Raw genomic sequence first — 22,790 nt, 5'->3', positions numbered from 1 at the left:
GTCCATTGAATTCATCAAAACATGAGTGCACAACTTGGTAAGGCTACTTGATTTATCAAATTGAACACAGCACTCTCAATGCAAAGCGAAGGAGAGGTACAGGTTCATTTCCAGGACTTTGGTGAAAAAGTGTAAAACAGATTACATTCAGTAATGGCAAAATATAACACAAATTCAGATTTTTATATTAATCTAATAGAGATTAATGCTATTTTGATGCCCAGAATTTTTAACCATTGTGCAACACTCCTCGTTACATCAGAAACAACACTAACACTAAATGGAGTGAAGATCTTATCAGTACATGTGGGCGCATGTTTCACGTAATTGGAGGCCAGTCGCACCCTGTTTAATGATCACTAAATTGTTGCCAACAAAATATGTGTTGCGTTTTAGTAGTAGTTCATGGCTACGTAATCATTTCATGACAAGAGATAACTTGCCTCTTTCTGGTTTTACATCATATTATAAAACCACTGCCTTAAAAAGTGATTTATTTAGTCTTTGGTGTCAGTATAAATGCAAAGCACTTCCCATTCCAAACTTGCAACTAGTTACATTTGGCTACTTCCACACATTGGCTAAGAAAGCAAAGGGAGGAAGGAACAGGGAGGTGCTGTCAGTCCAATTAAAATAAGACAGAGATAGTGGGATTCTTACCACATTAATGAACTGTGTTCTGACACTAGTTGGTATCTCTCCCAAATAATTCAATATGGGAAAGATGCTGTTTCTCCAGAGTGCTCTCTTTCTTGCTAGCTTACATGGAATTCAGACTCTTAAAATCTGTTCCTTTAACGTGAGATCATTTGGAAAATCAAAAGTAGCCAAGGAAGGAGTCCTGGATGTGCTTGTGAAGGTGAGTTTGAGATATTTCTCTTCAGATATTCTTAAACTATGTTCTGACTCTCAAGATTCAGATAAATTACTTTTGGACAGATTTTATTGATCTTGACTAAATCAAATTAAATCTGAATAAATACAAGACTGATGTACAGAATTCTTCTATTAATTATAATTTACTATTTTGTAAACATGTTTTTACAAATGATCAGATTTCAAGACACAGCTGCATTGTGAATGGAGAATTGCTTATGGTCCTCTCCAGTTATTTAGTAGACACAGCTGTGTAGGATGAAAAGCATAAGTTATTTCCAGACATTAGTTTGAGTAAAGATAAAAGATGGAACTGGAATTAGTGCATGATATAAAAAAGTCCAAATATCAACTAAAATGTTTCTATCGTAACTATGTTGTTAATGTGAATACCTCAATAGTATTAACAGATAAAAGAAATCTCAGATTGTCTTTCAGTTTGTGGTGAAAAGGGCCATTATTACTTTTCTTGAATTTTCTTCCATGCTCTTCTGAAGGTGCCGCTTGACTGATGCAGTATCTTTGGATCAAACACTTCCTCAGAATCTAGTTGCAGTGACCATCCTTCATTTCTAAACCCAGACAGTGAATTTTAGATAGTTGCTGACAGCATGAGAAAGTTTTGTACTCACTTACTCATCCACATAATATATAAACCAGCCAGCTGCTAGCAACCAGGATTCCCAGGTGATTTTTCAATCCCAGTTTTGGAATCCTAAATGCAATTCTAACCTCCAAATTGTGCAGATAAAAATCATCCAATCTCAGTTAAACCTCATGTTCAGAATGCAACTATTTTCCATCTGAAGTTGCAATAACTGTAAGTCCAATTATGTCAGCAATAACAAAGGACATTTGGATAGGTACATGAATAAGAAAGGTTTGGGGGGATATCGGCCGGGGCGTATGTTCAGCGGGGACTGGTTGTATTGAAGGGTCTGTTTCTGTACTGTATGACTCTATGTCTCTTTGATGGGGTTACAGTATCATACTTACACTTGAAGGAAAAAACATCTCATGGAACTTGCAGGCTAGTGAGCAGTTATACACTTTGTTTATACACTTTATGTCTTGTACAGTTGGTGAAATGCCTCTCATGGGGAATCCCATGAATGGAATGCCTGAGCATAGCTTCAATAGGAAGCTTAGAAAATCCATAAAGAATGATCAAAGCAGCAGTATTTAAAAATAATAACCAACAATAACAGATCAAGCAGCATACTGCCAGAGTTTCTTAGGAAGTTTATAGATTCAAGCTCTGCATTTGTTAGAACTCCCAAAGGTTTAGGATGCTTGCGTTATAGGCTGCACAGCTGCAATTCTAAAGATTACACTTGCAGAATTGATTGACAAAGTGAAAAGGAAATAGTGGATCATAATTTGCTGCAGGATTGACTCCAAGTGTTTTTAGACTTGCCCTTGCATGTTAGATTTTTAAAAGCTTTGCACGGTAACTTACTGGAAATGTAAGCTGATTACATCGCAGTGAGGGAAACCAAGCATCTCGGATGTGAATGAACAGGGCATGATACTATCTCGCTCCTTAACCAAAATGATTGAAGGTTGTGAAATTCATAATGCAAATTTAGGTGGACATAGAAAGAGAAATAAAATAATGAAAGATTGGATTGTGAGGCAGTGAAAAACACATCAGAAAATATGAATTATAGGCCAATCAATACGTTTTCAATGATTCTAATTGTCTTTACTACAATTGATTATTTTAGATATATATATATTTTTAATATAAAATTCAACATTTACAGCAAGAACCTATGTTTTAATTGTTACTCATATCTGTTTTGGGAAGCTTGGAGCAATAGATAGAGGACCCGCCTGCCTTCTCAGGCAATCAAGAAAATCTTGTTGTACCGTGTCAAGGAAAACAGAGAGTTGTTTGCAATCTCTTGACTGCAAACCTTTCTAAATCAACTTTTGCAATCAACTTTTCTAAAGAGAGGATTTGGACATGCATTTAATTGCTGTTTGTGAAGTCTACCAGCTTAATTTGGCTGTGTAATTTTCCCACAGTTGTGTCTATGTTTAATTAATATTTAGTTAGGTGTAAAGTATATCAGATGTCCCATGTTCATGAGTGGCACTTAATAAATACAAGCTCTTTCATTTACATAAAGGTAGTTATTTCTTGTTTCAAATAGAATCTGAATGGAATCTGTTTGAAATTTGAGAAAAATAAGTAAACGATGCTCAGCTTAAATCAGAGACAGCAAATCTCTTCTGAAAACATTATTCTGATTTTCTGATTCATTCAGTCTATTTGTGATATTCTGCTCCCTGAATGCTCTTGTTCTTGTTGGTTTTTATGTTTCCAGCCACAGCGACAAATTGTCCCAAACAGGATCAGTCAGGATGTCAGCAATCATTGGTAACCTTTCTTTGCATATTCTGCACTTTTGTGAGACTGTCTTCTTCAACAAGTGTTATACTGAAAACTTCAAGCCAATTTTCCCATGGGTTTCCCAAATCTGATTCTTTCCCCTAGGGTATAGCACAAAGCTGTGTCAATAAATCTCTGAGACAGCAGTGTAGAATCCTTTCACAGATAATTATATATAATCCACTCAGCACACCTGTCATTTTCTGCAGGTAATCTCCCGTTGTGATCTAATGTTGATGATGGAAATCAAGGATTCAAGAAATAAAGCATTTCCTATGCTAATGGAAAGACTGAATAAGTAAGACTATGAAGAAGTTTTTGTTTCTCTGTAAAGTAATGGGTACATTACTTTGCATTCATTACTGTTCCTTGTTGAAGCCACTTGTGACAGCACTGCTCCTTTAATCAAGGTGATTAGTTCACAGGTCAGCACAACATCGAGGGCCGAAGGGCCTGTTCTGTGCTGTATTGTCCTATGTTCTATGTTCTATGTTCTATGTGATGTTCTATGTTATGTTTTCTTTGTTTTTTTTCGGGGTTGTAAAAACATAGACTCCGAAAAGTCTGGGTTTCGATGGGTTTTAGGGCCAATTTGATTATAGCTAACAGATACTGACTCAGGAAAAAGGCTTTTAAGTTTAAAAAAAAACTTGTACAACGAAAGGGGAGTAGCCAGTTCTCCCAGCTTAGCTTTTCTCTGGTTTTATTTGGTTTTGGCAGTCTGTCTTTTCACTGAAGGCAGTCAGGCAGTTTGAGGCTACTGGTCCAAGAAACAGCTACATGAAAGAAACAGGTCCATTCTGATCCTCTCTCTCTCTGACTTCTCTCCCATAGGACCCTGTGTTTGATTTTACCTTCCATGCCAAGGGGTGTCGATAGGGATTGTTGCAAGTATTTGAAACAGCACCATTAAGTTGGTAAAATCTGTTGTATTTTTGGATAGGTTGTTATTCTGCATTCTGTTCTCTTTTGTTTGTGTTTCATTCGGTAATCTTGTAAATAAATTCTGTTTTGTTTTACACTAAGTGGTTTGACCAGCTGCAATAATATGTGGGACTGAAATAATTCCATAAATCCTTTATTTACATGTGCACAGTATACTGGCTGTGGCCGACCAGCTCAGAGTTAGTCCCTGAAATGAGGAGACTTTGAATCCCCTGTTTATATCTGTCAGCCAGGGCTCTCTGATTGGCCAAGGGTAACAACCCCAATCAAGGATCTCATGGTGCATATTACAGGGACCATCCATCTAAAGCTAACAGGGAAAAACAAGTACTCAGAACATAGAACACACACATACAGATTGGGACTTTACTTGTGATGTAAAATAAATGTATTACTTAATTGTATACTCAATCTAAATTGTTAAATATTTCAATATTTTACCTTAGCCAAGGCAACGGTAATGAATACGAATTTGTCATTAGCAAACGCTTGGGACGAAAGGCCTACAAAGAACAGTATGCTTTCATTTACAGGTAATGTTCCACCTCACTTTTGTATTCCAAATGCACATTTTCTTATTGGAAAAATAAATAATAAAGAACATAGTGCCTGGATTCTTTAGGTGTAAACAGCAAATAACATAAGTTCACAAAACACACATGCTGCTTATTTTTTGAAATATTTAATCAGTCCATGAAAAGCAAGTTTCAGATTTTGGATTTATTTTGTGATATGTCCAACTGAGTACATGTGCCAAACAATATGAAGCGAATACTTGTTAGTTAAATAATCGACCTGCTGCATTTTGAGCAATTCAAGTTCATCACAGGTTTTCTTTCTTCAGTTTAGAAAAGCTACAATATTTTGCAGTAATACTTTGAAAGAAGGGCTTCTCTCTCACTGAGAAATTTGAGTGGCAAGGAAAGCTGATTAAAAGAGCCAGAGGGAAATATTAATTGAACAGTGAGGTGAAGGGATTGAGACTAAAGTACATCTGAATAGTTTCTGCTTTATCTTCAGTTTTTTAAAATGTTTGTACCTTTTGGTAAACTTTATCATTTATCAACTTGAAGAATCACCCAGCGTCAAGTATACTTTGGTGAAATATTAAGTAGTTTAAATACAAAATATTTAATCACCATCTTCATCACCTCCACTCAACCTCACCCCATCATCATCCCCCCATGCACCCTAATCACCCCACCCCGTTTAGATTGTGAAAATGCCGAGCTCTGCCAAGTCAGAATCCTTTCTTGTAAAATTCATAAAATCAAAAGGGAAAGATTCTGAATATTTCACAAAAGCATATAAGGCTATTAAAGAATTTAATTCTGAGGATTTTCTGCAGATAATACATGAAGATGAAATATTTAGCTTGAAAGTAAAAGACAGCTCACTTTATATATGTGACCCATTTGAGGGAGATGCTTACAATCACCTGAAAAAGCTTGGATGTAGAATTGTTGGCCCACAAGTGGTTGTATTTTATCTTCAGCAACAACAGAGTGTACCTGAAGCTGGACATCCTGTCTACAGTATGGTCATGGCTGATGTGGTGGTTTCATGCACCAGTTTGGATAAGCAAACCAGGGATGATGTATAAACAAGTACAACTGATGGGTGGTAAGAGAAAGTAATTTTTTTAAAAATCCCTGAAAGTTGCCACCCAGATTGACAGGGTTGTTAAGAAGGCATACAGTGTTTTGGCCTTAATTAATAGAGGGATTGAGTTCTGGAACCAGGAGGTTATGCTGCAGCTGTACAAAGCTCTGGTACGGCAGCACTTGAAGTATTGTGTACAGTTCTGGTCACCGCATTATAAGAAGGATGTGGAAGCTTTGGAAAGGGTGCAGAGGAGATTTACTCGGATGTTGCCTGGTATGGAAGGAATATCTTACGAGGAAAGGCTGAGGGCCTTGAGGCTGTTCTCGTTAGAGAGAAGAAGGTTGAGAGGTGACTTAATAGAGACATACAAGGTAATCAGAGGTTTAGAAAGGGTGGACAGGGAGAGCCTTTTTCCAAGTATGGGGACGGCAAACACGAGAGGACACAACTTTAAAGTGAGGGGAGATAGCTGTCAGAGGTAGTTTCTTTACTCAGAGAGTAGTAAGGGTATGGAATGCTTTGCCTGCATCGGTAGTAGACTCGCCAAGTTTAAGTGCATTTAAATCATCATTGGACAGGCATATGGATGTATATGGAATAGTGTAGGTGGGATGGGCTTCAGATTAGTATGACAGGGCGGCGCAACATCGAGGGCCAAGGAGCCTGTACTGCACTGTAATGTTCTATGTTCTATGTAATACTTTAATTAGCATTGCTTATTATTTGTTTTAGTGATTATAATCCATTCATCAATGAATAACTGCCTGAAATTAATTGAGAATTCAATATCAAAAGTGCTGAATTATAGGTCCTTTGTGTTTTGATTAAATTATTAAATTTGTTTTATGTTCAAGCAGGCAAAGAAATTGCATCCTACATTTTAGTGTCATTTGAGAGATCAAGGGGCAGTGCACTACTCCAATGTGCTGCCTAATCCCCTATGACTTACTTATCAAAATATTTTCTCCCATTCCTTATACTAAATTATCATTGGTAAGGCCACCTTTGGAATACTGCGTACAGTTCTGGTTCCCCTGCTATAGGAAGGACATTATTAAATTGGAGAGAGTGCAGAAACAATTTACCAGGATGTTACTGCAACTGGTGGGTTTGAATTATAGGGAGAGGCTGGCTAAGGTAGGGGAGTGTAGGGGTTTCAGGGGTGACCTTGTAGAGGTTTATAAAATCATGAGAGGCATAGATAAGGCAAATAGCAAAGGGTCTTTCCCTGGGATAGGAGAGTTCAAAACTAGAGGGCATATTCTTAAGGCAAGAGGAGAAAGATTTAAAAGGGACCTGAGGGGTACCTTTTTCATGCAGAGGGTGGTTCATATGTGGATAGAGCTGCCAGAGAAAGTGCCAGATGTAGGTATAGTTACATCATTTAAAAGATATTTGGACAGGTACATGATTAGGAAAGGTTCAGAGAGATGAGGGCCAAGCCTAGGTAAATGGGACTAGTTTAGTTTGGGAAACTTGACCATCATGGACAAATTGCACCTAAGGGTATGTTTCCATCCTGTTTGACTCTTTGCCTCTAATGTCATCTCATCTCAGATCTTTATTTTCCTTCAGTGAATTGCTCCTAAGCTTTTATGAATCCTTTCTGAAAACTGCTGAAAGTGCTGTGATAAGCTACTTTTAATCACACATTAAATATTCAGTAGGCACAAAACCAACATTTTATGAAGCTATCAATAATTCAATGTTTCCATGAAGTACACACTGTGGCTCAGCAGTTAGCACTGCTGCCTCACAGTGGCAGGGATCTAGGTTCAATCCCAGCCTCGGGTGACTGTCTGTGTGGAGTTTGCACACTCTTCCCGTGTCTGCGTGGGTTTCCTTTGGATGCTCCGGTTTCCTCCCACAGTCCAAAGATGTGCAGGCCAGGTGAATTGGCCATACTCAATTGCCTGTAGTGTTAGGTACATTAATCAGAGGGAAATGGGTCTGGGTGGGTTACTCTTCAGAGGGTCGGTGTGGACTTTTTGGGCCAAAGGGCCAGTAAGGGAATCTAATCTACATGGGAGAAATGTCAGCTTTCTGTATTTGAAAGTAAAAATGTCAAATGTTGCAGCATTTAATTCAGGTTGTTATCCAAAGGGGAAGCTTGAAAACACAATCTTTGCTTGTGTTTAATGTAAAATGTTAGACTGCAGGACAGTGTTCTATTGTACATGTTTCTATCTGTATTTTAGGCCAAAACTGTTAACAGTAAAAAGAATTTACCAGTATCCTGATCATCATGGAGACGTTTTTGCAAGGGAGCCATATGTGGTATGGTTTTCATCGCGTTATACCAGTAAGTTAATTTAAGTAGTTGTATTCTTGTAGAAGTAAAAAGATATGAAATCTTCTGGGGCACTTGAGGATGATTTCACACTGGACCTCAAAATATTTTTGTTCTTCATTGTAAGCTAATAAATAATATGTTATTCCCTGCAGTGTTTCTTCAGGTGTCATTTACTAGCTGTGCAGATAAGGAGGAATTCTAAGGTCACATCCAAAAGTTTCCTGATATGAAGATATACAAATTCACCTCAATTCAAATTCAGAGAAAATTCAAATCTCGCAATTTTGTGGAACTGAGGTAAAAGCAGCCAGCCAGGAGAAGCAGAGTTTGGGATATCATAATCAAACTAAATCCCATCCATGTTCAACATCCCTGTTGGCTCATGTTCCAGCATAAGTGACCAGTCTCAGAGAGAAACAGATCTTTTCTGACCACCCTACCCTAGAAAAGTTGTGTTCTCTTATGTGATGGTGGAATGTGCTGCTGTCCAACATCAACTGTACATGGTGACTTTTAAACTTTTCCCTGCACTTATTTGAATACATGTGACAGTAAAGCTAATTCGATTCAATTCAATTCAGCAGACAGGCTGGGAGTTTTCTGGATCAGGATCTGGATGTGTAAGGCTGTACCATTCGCTGTAGTTGGTGACTAAATTACTGCTTGCCTGCAGTAAGATTATCGAACAGCTATTAAACTAGTTAGAATTTAAAAGTTACATTAACTATGGGATACTTAAATTCTAATATATTAACTATTTTTACTTATCTAGATAGAAATAAATAATATTGTTTGTATTTATTGATGCTCACAATTACATGTTACCTTTTATGTACATGTATTTACGTGATCATACCATAATTGAGCATTGCTGAAAAAAAAGACATGTTGGTGAAATTTTACATCTTGCACTCATTGGAATATTTCACTAGAAATACCAATTCAAGGGAAAAACAAACACTTACACTGCAGAAAGTTTCGAATCAACCTGATCAACCTCTGTAGCAGGTTCAATTTGAACCTGGGACACCTGGTTCAGAGCTTGGAACACTACTGTAGGAGGTAACAGTGCTGATTGGTTGTCAAATGGACCCTGAGCAGTAGAGGTGTTGTCTTGGAGTATGCACCCATTAATGCTGATTGATAGGTAACAGCCAAGCTTTGTTTAAATGTAAACAAAGCAGTAATACCCTGATCATTTCTTGCTGTATATCGTACAAACTAATTGAAGGCATTAAAGTGCTCAATCTTGGTCCAAAGAAATGCCCAGTCCATCTCAGGTTTTGCTGGAAGGGTAAGGCATCACAAAAATTGGAGCAACAGGTAAAGTTTGCCATTTTGCCTTACTACTGTGAAGTAACAACACAAGTGGTGTGAAGCCAAAAACGATGTGCTGTCTATTATAGAAATGAGTGATGTCGTATATGAATTTCAGTTCTGGTGTGATTTCACATATGTAGCCCATACATCCTAAAGACTGGTGGATTGTATCAAATATTGTGTCTTGTTGGCTGTTTACAACAAGCACAATATTGCCTGCACCCAACCAATTCACATCTGCAAAACTCACACCACAGTGTCGAACATTCACTACGGTGAATCTTCAACTGGATAACATTTGCTGGATAATCCTGAATGTATGAGGAAATTCGATGACAACAAATTTAGGATTGTCAGTCAAGTTCACAGTATGAAGCACTTGCGTGAACAGAAAGTTACATATATTAATACAAACGGTCCAGTTATTTGCAGACAGAAAGAACATGCACTGTGCCTGTTTTAATTCATAAAATAAGTGACAAGCATTTGTTAGTTTATTTCTCAGGATAATGTCCTGATCAATTAGAGTTCTCCTTCCTGGTTTAAAATTTAAACAAAACTTAGCTGTTAACTGTCAATCAACTTAATAGGTGTATTCTCCATGGCAATGCCTCTACCAATTAGAGTTTACTTGCCCATCATTAGCACACTCCTCATATGCAGAATAAATGGTGGGTTTACCCCTGAATTTATATTTTTGTCAAATGTGTTGTTAAGTGCAAAATGAAAATCTTAGCCAAAGCATATTTTTTCAGCAATACATTATTTTTGTTAATTATATATATCAAATTAAATGAAAAAGAATAAATAATGCAATACCACATAACTATGAAACATTAGGTAGAAAGGAAAGATTAGGACTGAAAATGAAGCACAATGAGAATGAACAGTCAGATAATCAGCACATTTTTAATACTGAAAGTTTACTTCATTGAATCTAAATTTCACACAATTCATTTGTTTCATTCCTGATTAAGATCAAGTAACTTTTAAAAAAGTGATTGAAATTCCCAATTACCAATTCAAAAGAGTCTGAGAATAAGATTTCCAATTTTAAGAAAAGCAGCAGTGGTTGATTGAGTTTTTTGAAGTAATGAACAGGATTGATGAGGGCAGAGCAGTTGATGTGATCTATATGGACTTTAGTAAGGCGCTCAAGAAGGTTCCCCATGGGAGACTGATTAACAAGGTTAGATCTCATGGAATAACAGGGAGAACTAGCCACTTGGATATAGAATTGGCTCGAAGGAAGAAGACAGAGGGTGGTACTGGAGGGTTGCTTATCAGATTGGAGGCCTATGACCAGAGGAGTGCTACAAGGATCCATGTTGGGTCTACTACTTTTCGTCATTTATATAAATGAGGTATAGTTACATAAGAGGTATAGTTAGTAAGGTTGCAGATAACACCAAAATTGGAGGTATAATGGACAGCGAAGAGGGTCACTTCAGATTACAGCAGGATCTTGCTCAGATGGGCCAAGGGTCTGAGGAGTGGCAGATGGAGGTTAATTTAAATAAATGTGAGGTGCTGCATTTTGGAAAAGCAAATCATAGCAGGACTTACTTGCATAATGGTAAGGTCCTAGGGAGTGTTGCTGAACAAAGAGATCTTGGAGTGCAGATTCATAGCTCCATGAAAGTAGAGCCACAGGTAGATAGGATAGTGAAAAAGGTGTTTGGTATGCTTTTCTTTATTGGTCAGAGTATTGAGTGTAGAAGTTGGGAGGTCATGTTATGGCTGTACAGGACATTGGTTAGGCCACTCTTGGAATATTGCATGCAATTCTGGTCTCCTTCCTATCGGAAGGATATTGTGAAACTTGAAAGGATTCAGAAAAGATTTACAAGGATTTTGCAAGGATTGGAGATTTGAGCTAATAGGGAGAGGCTGAACAGGCTGGGGCTGTTTTCCCTGGACATTGGAGGCTGAGGGGTGACCTTATAGAGCTTTACAAAATCATGAGGGGCATGGATAGGATAAATAGACAAATAGACATGGGGACTCCAGAACTAGAGGGCATAGGTTCAGGGTGAGAGGGGAAAGATATAAAAGGGACCTAATGAGCAACTTTTTCATGCAGTGGGTGGTGTGTGTATGGATTGAGCTGCCAGAAGTGGTGGAGGTTGGTACAATTGCAACATTTAAAAGGCATCTGGATGGGTATATGAATAGGAAGGGTTTAGATGGATATGGTTCTGGATTAGTGGTGCTGGAAGAGCACAGCAGTTCAGGCAGCATCTGAGGAACAGTAAAATCGACGTTTCGGGCAAAAGTCCTCTGAAGCGTCGATTTTGCTGCTCCTCAGATGCTGCCTGAACTGCTGTGCTCTTCTAGCACCACTAATCCAGAATCTGGTTTCCAGTATCTGCAGTCATTATTTTTACTTAGATGGATATGGGCCAAGCGCTGGCTAATGGCACTAGATTAGATGAGAATATCTGGTCGGCATGGACGAGCTGGATGGAAGGATCTGTTTCTGTGCTGTACATCTCTATGACTCTATGACTAAATAACACTTAATAGGCAACTAACCCATAGACTATACTCTAAACTGTAGAAAAGATATTCCCCTTTAACATTACTGAAATCTCTATGCTGCAGTTATACTTTACATCCTGCTCTCTGCAGATTAACAGTTTTAACAGGAACCAATTCCAAATCACTCCCAGCATCCAGTGGGTTCACTCCTCCAAATTTAACCAAGTTGGAACATCAAGTGACTGTCAAAAGACATTTCTCTCAGTTTTTAGAGAATTTCGAAACTAATTGCCAGTATTAATGTTTACTCCCAGGCATTCCTTCCCCAAGCTGCCTCTGTGCAAACCTTTAAGGGTCTTTAGGCTGGCACAGGATGTATATCTTTGACCAGAGTGTGTATTCTAAACTGCATACTGACTGGTAGCCCACAGAAAGGGGCACACATTTCTGTGTTGACCACACTACTATAGCCTTTGGTCTCTCCCACTCTCTTTCTGTCCAACAACAAAACATCTGAGATAGAAAGTCTGTCCGTAATTAGCCAAGCCGCTCTTGTCTTTGTTTCAAGTCCTTGCCTGCAGTAGGCCTCAATCTGGGTCCCAATCTATCCCTGTGAAAACCAAGACACTCAGTATTATTGATGGGTAGAATTTGGAGATCACGTAGTCTTCATTATTCCTCCATTTTACCTTGAATTAACAAGACAGCCCAAACACAACATCTAAGAAATGATTGAATTCATAATATTTTTCATTTCCCTGCCAAAGCTCTACCACTACTCAAAACAGGATTGGATTAGTATTTGATAAGAAAAGTTTGCAGAGTTATGGGAAAAGGGTGGAAGGAGTGGAACTTGCTGAGTTGTTCTTGCAGTCAACTGGCACAAACTCCTCAAGCCAACTGGCACTTTTCTGTGCTTCAACATCAATGAGGTCAATCTTTTCTTTTTGTTGAATATTACAGAATTGCAGAAATGTAATCATTTGTGTTTCTTACTTACAACAAATTCCAATAAAAACTCAATTCCTTTGCTATTCCCCAAGCTGTAAGGGACTTTGTCATTATCCCACAACACACAGCACCACATTCAGCAGTCAGTGAACTGAACGGGCTATACGATGTTTATGTGGAGATGAAACAACGTTGGAGAGCAAAGGTACTTGTAGTCTGGTCCTAAAGTGGATTATTAAGAATGATTATTGCACTTTGACTAAATGTTTTTAAAAACACAAGAACTAAGGCATGTGGTCGGCCTCTGGACTTTTGATCCTGTTCCATGGCTGAACATCTACATTATCTACACTTTTCACACTATCCCCATATATTGTGATATATAGTAATCACATACTAAATAAGTGGACCCCAAAAGTTACCATAACAACTGATGCCGAGAGAAATTCAGATGAATGGGCAGACAAACTAATAGACTTTAAACATACAGGGCTTCCCTTAAGCACATGTCTGTTATATCTCAGAGTCAGACTTGAAAATGATACTTTGCATTGTGTGGCAAAATGTGTGTGTCATATTTATGAAATAGCAAAATTGTATTCATAAAACAACATTCAATTATGAAGTAAAAGATTAGAAATGCATGAATGAATGAGGAACAGATAGGAATGTAAATTAATAATTCCCATGGAGGTTCAAAGTACAAAAATTAGAGACAGCTACAAAGTAACCCAATTAATCAGATAAAATTTTCCACAAATATTTTTGAAAATCACTTTGTCAGCTTTAAAAAGAAACGCAGTATTAACTTTTGAAAACCATCTAAGGTGACTTTAACTAGAAAATAGGATATTGCAAGGAGTGACAATTACAAGAAGGTTGTCCTCTCCACTTCTACTTTTACTGTTAGGATCCAGTTCCAAATTTCCTATTGATTATTCAAATTCTAGCTTCTTCAAAAATGCAAAGTGTACCTGAAATCCAACTGCTCCCTCCTACTGGAGGATAGTTAGGGGATGTCAAATCATGCATCCTTCCTAACAGCAGTAAATGCTAAATTCTCAAGTATAAATGTCCTAAGACTGCACGTGTAATGTTCATCATCTTATTGCTGCCATTCCTGTGTTCAGTGGGACCATGTACCTAACCACCTCTGTCCTCACTCCCTGAAAATAATGACCACTCCCTCAGTCCACTCCCTAACACCCTTTCCCTATCCCTTTCCCCTGATGTTAATCGCCCCTCCCTCACCCTCAAGTCCACCAAGAAATGTATACACTTCAATAAGGTCACCTCTCATTCTTTTAAATTCCAATAAGTACAGACCACCTACTCAACCTCTCATTATTAGACAGTCCCTCCATACCTTATCAGACAGTCCCTCCATACCTGGTATCAAGCTAATAAACCTTCTCTGGGCTGCCTTCAATACTTCCATATCCTTCCATAGATAAGTAGCCGAAAACAGCTCACAGTGTTGCAACTGTGATATAACTAGTGTCTTGCACAGTTACAGCAAAACCTTTCTATTTTTATATTCCCAGTACCTCTGAAATAAAGACAACATTTTATTTGCTTTCTACATGACCTGCTGAACATGGTTGCTAGCTTTTTGTGATTCATGAAAATCATATCCTCTTGCTTCAAACAGTATTTCATACTTATGGGAGACTTCAATGCAGACTGTGAATACGTCCGCAGGAAGGAATGGCCAAGTATCAGATTGAGAAATGATACCAATTTTATTTGGCTAATTGGAGATGATGACGATACAACAGTAAAACATAGTACACACTGTGCATATGACAGGTGAGAAAGTAAATGAACTTGGAAAGAAATGGGCAGAAAGATCATTCTGACCTTATGTGAGAATGGTTTAAATGGTACTTGAGTGACAAGCATGCTAGAATGAGGGAGGTAGATGATTTTTCTGCATTTCAGTTGTTTTTAATAAGAATAATGTAAACTATTAAATTTGCAAATTTTAACAATAACCTTATTCCTCCTCCAAAAAAACTGAACAATGATATCTCAACAAGGAAGTAGCAAGTATATATCATTAACTAAAGTAACCTCTAGCCTGGCTTTCTGCAAATAGAAAAAAATCAAGATTGATATCCGGTTATAGAATCCTAGGCACTGACGGAAGACACTTCACGCATTGTAGCTATGTTGCCTAATCCCACTTTGCAGATTTGAGTCCAGTCTTGCCACTTAAGGTGTATATCTTAGTACTTTGTAAATATGACATTTTCTGCCACCACCATTCAGTCAGTGAAACGACATAAACTTTTGAGTGATAAAGTATCTCAATTTCCCTCTAATCCTTTTATATTTATGATCCCCAGTTATTGGCATCTGTGCTATGAGAAGTACATAGAGCATAGAACATTACAGCGCAGTACAGGCCCTTCGGCCCTCGATGTTGCGCCGCCCTGTCAATCTAATCTGAAGCCCATCCCACCTACACTATTCCATGTACGTCCATATGCCTGTCCAATGATGACTTAAATCTTTCCTATCTACTCCATTTGGACCCCATATCATTCCATACACCGTAATTATCTGTTCCAAAAAAAACCTCAACCTATCTTCATAGCAACATCATCACAAATCTCCAGTATAATCACATCCTTCCAATAACCACTTATTGGGAGATTCAAAATATTGCAGTATCAGCTGCAGGAAATGCAAGACAGGGAAAGGAGACAACTCTAATCTGTCGCATCCATCTAACTGCAGAAAAATCAGCATTCATTGAATGAGAATTAGGCATAAACATATTGAAGAAAATAATCCCATTGATGTTAATGAAAAATAGAAAATAAATTGTATTCCATCTAATAGAAACAAAAAAACATTAAAGGGATTTAATTGATGAAAGATGGCAATCAGGTCATCACAATATCCTTCCCTTCTTTCAGTTGATGCCTGACAACAACAGCCCAACATATACAGACAAAACCTTGCTGATTCATTCCTCATCAACAATTAGAATGCAAAGAAGCAAGTAACAGGAAGGAGAAAACAATCTGATCCTCTCATTAAATTATATACATAACTGATATGAAAGAAATGAGTAGCCACAACAAATGTTAAAATTTATCCTTATGTTTAAATTAAATGTACACAAATTGAGTGAATCTGTTTTGTTCTACATGTGCAATCAGATGTGAACTTCACATCTTCAATGTTTCATCAGCAGTCTGATGTTTTATTAAGACGTTCAGACTGATTTCAATGAGCAGAATATCTTTTGTAAATACCCAGTCCTCTTATCAATAGTTTTATCAATAGTCATATGCTGGCTATCTTCCGATTATGTGCACCGATGGGGTACTTTCAGTAGTGTGTAAAAATTATTTTATAATCACATTTCCTTCATGTCTAAAAAAAACACAGGATTGTACTCCGTGGAGAAAAATTAGTAAACGCAGTCATTCCGAATTCAGCCAACATATTTAACTTCAAAGAAGCTTATGGCATGACTGAAGGACAGGTAATTCTATTATATCCGTCTATATGGCAATTCTGCACAATTTCAGGAAAACACTGAATAATTCTGTCAGCATTTGAGAATAGTGTACAAAAAATGGTTAAAGGTGAAATTTTCAAATACATGAGGATTTACTTGTAAAATATTTCAATATATAGAGCAATGTCAATCTGAAATAGCAATAGTAATATTACAACACAATAAAATGTCACAATGTCATTGAGAGATTAAAAAAAAGTAGCAGCATGCAACAGCAAGGGGAGGCTAGTTAGTGGAGGCATGATCAAAGTATATTTGGAAGGGATAGAGGCAGCAAGGCAGATTTAGAGCAAAGAAACTGATGTGGTTTCAAGTTAACATAAGATTAATGATCAAAGTTTGTGAGAAGATTTGTAGCTCGGGTGCTTGTTGTTGTGGTTCTGTTCGCCGAGCTGGGAATTTGTCTTGCAGACGTTTCGTCCCCTGTCTAGGTGACATCCTCAGTGCTTGGGAGCCTCCTGTGAAGCGCTTCTGTGATGTTTCCTCCGGCATTTATAGTAGTTTGTCTCTGCTGGTTGTCAGTTCCAGCTGTCTGCTGCAGTGGCTGGTATATTGGGTCCAGGTCGATATGTTTGTTGATAGAATCTGTGGATGAGTGCCATGCCTCTAACCACGAAACGACATGACCAGCTATCCTTAGTAGCCTCACACACAGATGACAAGCAATGTGAGTTCGACTGGGACAACACTACCATTATAGGGCAAGCCAAACAGAGGACAGCCAGGGAGTTCCTAGAGGCATGGCATTCATCCACAGATTCTATCAACAAACACATCGACCTGGACCCAATATACCGACCACTACAGCGGACAGCTGGAACTGACAACCGGAAGCGGCAGAGACAAACCACTATAAATGCCGGAGGAAACATCACAGAAGCACTTCACAGGAGGCTCCCAAGCACTGAGGATGTCACCCAGACAGGGGACGAAACGTCTGCAACACAAATTCCCAGCTCAGCGAACAGAACCACAATAATAAGATTAATGAGCTAGGGAGTAGGATTTCGAAGGCCTGAGTTGAAATAAGGGACCATTATTTGGTGATTGGGCGCTGAAAGTTGGGGGAATGATGAAAGAACCTGCAAATGGGTCAAGGAATTTTGAGCTCAAAAAGTTACAGGATGGGGAGTGGATAAAGATTAGAGAAAACCAGATTGATAGGCCACTGGGGAGCTAGTATAAGATAACATAGAGGGTGGTAGTGTTTGGATTAAGTTGCAGTTGGATGAGATTGGGTGACATGGACAGAAGTAGGCTTTATTGCATAAGTGGGAATAAACAGTTTTGGCTGTGTTAGGATTTGGAGTTTGAATCTTAACTTGGATTAAATGGGATACCATTGTTATGTACTACTGAGCACAGACAGAGTGGGCAGCCAGGGAAAAAGATAAAGTCAGGGCTTAAAGTGCTATAAATTTTAGCAGGAAGTGAACATGCAGATTTTACAACTTTATACTAAACAAAATTCTACATCATCATGTTCTTGATGCTTGTTAAGCTGTAGGACAGGAGAAATTTATTTGTGAAACCAGTAGTGGCAGTTTTTATATTTGGGTGTCTTTGTGTGTACAAGTGATGTCACTTATGAACAGCATGTCAGGAAGGAACAACGGAGAGAATTGGATGAAGACTTGGTATATAATCTAGAGTGAGTTTATTGGGTATTGGGATGGGAGCAGCAGCCAAAGCAGGGAATGAGCTACTTTGGAAGGACAATAAAACTGGAACCATGGTAGGACAGAATCATAGATGTGACTGACATAAAGGATGGAGTGCTCAAATGTATGAAAAGGATAAGTACACGAACAAGTGAACACAGCTGAGTCACACAAAAAAAAATCATGTGTAGTGATGTAGGATGCTTTGAAACCAGAGTCAGTGAATTGATGTGAGGAACTGAGTGAAGAAATGAATGGTGTAGCTTGGCTTTCAAGGAATGGAGAAGGTGGTGATGGAGAAATGAAGAACAGTACATTATCAAATTCCAGATATTACTCCCAATTAATTACTGTAAAAATCCAGTGATTGGTATTATACGGTTAAATGTGGGAGCTAATTTAAGGACAGGAAACTTCACATACAGCAGATAAGAATACAATCACTACAGTGTAGAAATAGGTCCTTCAGTCCAACAAGTCCACACCAACCCTCTGAAGGGTAACCCACCCAGACCCATTCCCCTACCCTATATTTACCTAAACTACACATCTCTGAGCATTATGGGGCAATTTAGCATGGTCAATTCACCTGACCTGCACATCTTTGGACTGTGGGAGGAAACCAGAGCACCCGGACAAAACCCACACAGACACAGGGAGAATGTGCAAACTCCACACAGTCACCCAAGGCTGGAATCAAACCTGGGTCTCTGGCACTGTGAGGTAGCAGTGCTAACCACTGAGCCACCATGCTGCAAGCAGATGTGGTTTTGGAGCTGGAGGCAATTTAAGGAGAAGGAAGGGTGTTTGAGATTGAATAGTCAAAGGGCAGTGATCGAACCTGACCATGACAATGGTACTACACAATGATTAGGGCAAGAAGCATGTTGAAAGGCTTCAATCAGGAAGTGGAAAGACAATATTTCCTGCTATTGCATTCGAATAGCTGCAGAAAGAGTGCAAAAATAAAATTAAACACATAATGGGTTGTTTAAATACAAAATTGTCATAAAAATGTATTTAGCCTGTACAGTATTAATTGCTTGAACACTCTTAAAAGGTTTAAGGATTAATTTTCTAACTGAGCAATTTCATATTCAGTATACAAATAATTAACTTTCCATTTGTTACTTGCATAATGAGTTAAATCAGAAGTATAGTAACATTGTCTTCTCACAAATATCGTAAGCCAAAAAAAAATGTCTCTGACTCACAGATCAGAAAGAAGGCACTTGGTATGCTAGCCTTTATTGATCAGTGCATTGAGCATAGGAATTACGATGTCATGTTGCAGCTCTACAGGACACTGGTGAGGCCACTTTTGGAATACTACATTGAATTCTGGTCTCCCTGCTGTAGGAAGGACGTTGTTAAACTTGAAAGGGTTCAGAAAAGATTTACAAGGGAGAGGCTGAATAGGCTGGGACTGTTTTCACTCCCTCACCACCCATCACCTGGAGGAAGAACACCTCATCTTCCGCCTCGGAACACTTCAACCCCATGGCATCAATGTGGACTTCACCAGTTTCCTCATTTCCCTCCCCCCACCTTACCCCAGTTCCAACCTTCCAGTTCAGCACTATCCTCATGACCTGTCCTACCTGCCAATCTCCCTTCCCACCTATCTGCTCCACCCTCCTCTCTGACCTATCACCTTCATCCCCACCTCCATCCACCTATTGTACTCTTAGCTACCTTCTCCCAGCCCCACACCCTCCCAATTATCTCTCCACCCTGGAGGCTCCCTGCTTCTATTCCTGATGAAAAGCTTTTGCCCAAAACATCGATTTTCCTGCTCCTCAGATGCTGAACTGACCTGCTGTGCTTTTCCAGCACCACTCTAATCTTGACTCTGATCTCCAGCATCTGCAGTCCTCACTTTCACCTGGGGTTGTTTTCATCAGAGGCTGAGGAGTGACCTTATAGAGGTTTATAAAATTATCAGATGCATCAATAAGGTGAATAGTCAAGGTATTTTCTTCAGGGGAGGGGAGTACAAAACTAGAGGACATAGGTTTATGGTGAGAGGAGAGAATTTAAAAGGTATCTAAGGGGAAACCTTTTCACACAGAGGGTGGTACGTGTATGGAATGAACTGACGGAGGAGGTAGTGGAGACTGGTACAATTGCAACATTTAAAAGGCATCTGGCTATCAATAGAAAGGGTTTAAAGGGATATGGGCCAAGCGCTGGCAAATGGGTCTAGATTAATTTAGAATATCTGGTTGGCATGGACAAGTTGGACCAAAAGATCTGTACAGCTCTATAACTGTAACTGATGTGAAATAATTGTTACTGTGGTTCATATCTTATAATATGCGGGAAGTGAGCATTGCTACTGGAATAGCATTTATTGCCTGTCCCTAATTGCCCTTTGGAAGGTGGTGGTGACCCACTTTCTTTAACTACTGCAATCCAAGTGATATAGCTACACTCACAGTGCTGTGATGAAGGGAGGTCCAGAAGTTTTGACCCATTGCAAGTTAAAGAGCAGCAATATCATTCCAAGTTAGGATGATGAGGGACTTGGAGGGGAACACAGGTTGTGATGCCATCCTATGCATCTGCTACCCTTGTCCTTCGAGGTGACAGTAGCCATAGGCATGGAAGGTGCTGTGGAATAAGGAATTGAACACATCTGACTACAGTGGCTGTTGCTTTGAGTTCAGGAGCTGGGGCAAAGCCAACTATTGTGACAACCACTGGAATTGTCCATGAGTGGACATTGGATGAGGACAGGGTTCATCTTGACTGTGGTGTTCTTCACAGTCAGATAGCCTACTGCTTCTCAATGTCAAGTTTCACAAAAGGGACTAGAACTAACTGTGGAACTGGAAATCTGTGTAAAAGCAAGACTTTTATGAAGTTTCATTCTTTTGCCTTTCTCTGACTAAGTGCCTAGCTTAGGCAAACTTCTTTTTAATGTGTTTTCCCGTGACAGTGAAATTAAAACTGACAGTTGCCTCTTTTTCTACATTGGCAGGCCCTGAATGTGAGTGACCATTTTCCTGTGGAAGTAGACTTACAGAGGTCGCGTAGCATCTTTTACTTTTTAAGATCTCTGGCAGGTCCAAAGGGTTAGCAAGCTGTTACATACAATTCTATTAGCTCTAAATTGAATAACAATCATTGTCTCTGTTATCAGTTTTAAACTGTAGAATTCATTATTTGCGTCATCATGAAGTTACATTATGACTTTCAAATTCCTGTGTGAAATTTGCATGAAGTTTTGCATATCTCAAACGGGTTATTAAGAGCTGGAGCCAAGGAATGTTGATTCCTTCTTAATCTTTATATTTGTCACCTCAAGGATTAATACTCTCTTCGCCCACGTCAATCCTAAATATATTCAATCTACGGCTCAGAGACAAATCTCACGTAATTGCCTCTACAATCATTCTGTCCTTGAGGAACTCCATTGGCTTTCTAATCCCTCGTATCAAGTTTGCAAGGTTCCCATTCTAGATTTTGATTGCCTCAGTAGCTTCATTCCAAGCTTTCTGACTGACCTATTCCAGTGATATATCCCAAATCATTCTGAATTGCTGCACATCTCTTGCTCCCACCACGCCATCACCAGAAGCTACCTTTTTGATTACGATGAATGGAATGAGATTCTGGCCATCAAACCGCACCTCCCATTCCAGACATCAGCAGTGAGAATTCAAGAAGTGGGTGATTTAAACTGCAGTCAATGTTTGAATGACATGGACAAGTTTCGTTTCCACCATCTGGTGAATTTATACAACAAGATGTCAATTTTGACCAATACCGATGAGAAATTATGTGAAAATCCAACCAAACCAGGATAAGATGGCAGAGGAGAAAATATACATTGAGTATCATACTAAAACTTATGTTTTAACTTGCTGAAATAGAAAGAAATGCTTCTTAAAATATAACCAATAATAAATTACAGCAAATGCTTTGATAAACTGACAATGATGCTAGAATCAAAAGAACTTTGCTTACTTCTATCAAGTCATACAATACCGTAACCTATAGCCATAATACTTCCATACAATATACATGATGTGTTTTCTGTGGAATCAGAATATAACAAATACCATTAAATAAATCACTTGCTCCAGTCAAAGAGTGATTTTATGACAGTAAATAGCAAATTCAACTTCAATTCAGACTGATGATGCAGAAAATAAATCTCAGGATCAGAGGCAGATACAGTATTAGAGCTGAAGATGAACACACAATGGTGCAATGGCAAATTTGCTCTGGCCGCAGCGGTTTGGGCTTCCCATTTTACATTATATCAACTTTATAAACCTCATACAGAGTACTGTGGGTGGAATCTTATAGAGGTCTGAATGAGGTGGGCTCCTTCATCCACATCACATGGAGCACTTGTTCCAGCAACTGTCCTCTTCATACGAGAGGAATAACAACGCTCTTTCCCCACATTAAACACCCTTCCAAACGGGCAACTCCCACTCCCTGGATAGGTAAGGGCATATTTCTGGCCAGTTATTAATATTGGTCCTTCCTCTCAGGACTAAGTATACCACTCAGCTTAAAACCGGGTCATTATTGGTAGCACTCTGCGCATGACTCACTGACATTGGTATAGAGTCATAGAGATGTACAGCATAGAAACAGACCCTTCGGTCCAACCCATCCATGCCAATCAGATATCCCAACACAATCTAGCCCCACCTGCCAGCACCCGGCCCATATCCCTCCAAACCCTTCCTATTCATTTACCATCCA

At 38.8% G+C, this 22,790-nt stretch overlaps 1 protein-coding gene across 2 annotated transcripts; it reads left to right on the top strand.

Moving 5' to 3' along the window:
* Positions 1-555: 555 nt before the first annotated feature.
* On the top strand, positions 556-22,161 carry LOC140483797 (deoxyribonuclease gamma-like). Of its 2 annotated transcripts, XM_072582396.1 has the most exons (9): positions 556-859; positions 3,484-3,572; positions 4,666-4,752; positions 8,023-8,126; positions 12,962-13,074; positions 14,521-14,678; positions 16,272-16,368; positions 21,049-21,142; positions 21,646-22,161. In XM_072582396.1, exons 1-9 carry the CDS (start codon positions 716-718, stop codon positions 21,723-21,725), a joined length of 966 nt encoding a protein of 321 aa, XP_072438497.1. In that variant the 5' UTR covers positions 556-715; the 3' UTR covers positions 21,726-22,161. The 2 variants fall into 2 exon arrangements, with proteins under 2 accessions (XP_072438497.1, XP_072438496.1); XM_072582395.1 differs by having other exon boundaries at positions 558-859; positions 21,049-21,670.
* Positions 22,162-22,790: the final 629 nt, after the last annotated feature.

The sequence above is a fragment of the Chiloscyllium punctatum genome, chromosome 12 (assembly GCF_047496795.1).
Source record: "Chiloscyllium punctatum isolate Juve2018m chromosome 12, sChiPun1.3, whole genome shotgun sequence".
NCBI classification, from domain to species: Eukaryota; Metazoa; Chordata; class Chondrichthyes; order Orectolobiformes; family Hemiscylliidae; genus Chiloscyllium; species Chiloscyllium punctatum.
The sequence above is the reverse complement of the archived record's forward strand: the minus strand, read 5'-3'. Positions and strand labels throughout refer to the sequence as shown.

Excerpts from the sequence above, each read along its gene's own strand:
- LOC140483797 (XM_072582396.1), top strand. The coding sequence starts at position 716 with ATGGGAAAGATGCTGTTTCTCCAGAGTGCTCTCTTTCTTGCTAGCTTA. Across the intron at positions 8,127-12,961 it reads GTTTTCATCGCGTTATACCA|CTGTAAGGGACTTTGTCATT; the intron begins GTAAGTTAATTT and ends CTATTCCCCAAG. Across the intron at positions 16,369-21,048 it reads ATGGCATGACTGAAGGACAG|GCCCTGAATGTGAGTGACCA; the intron begins GTAATTCTATTA and ends CTACATTGGCAG.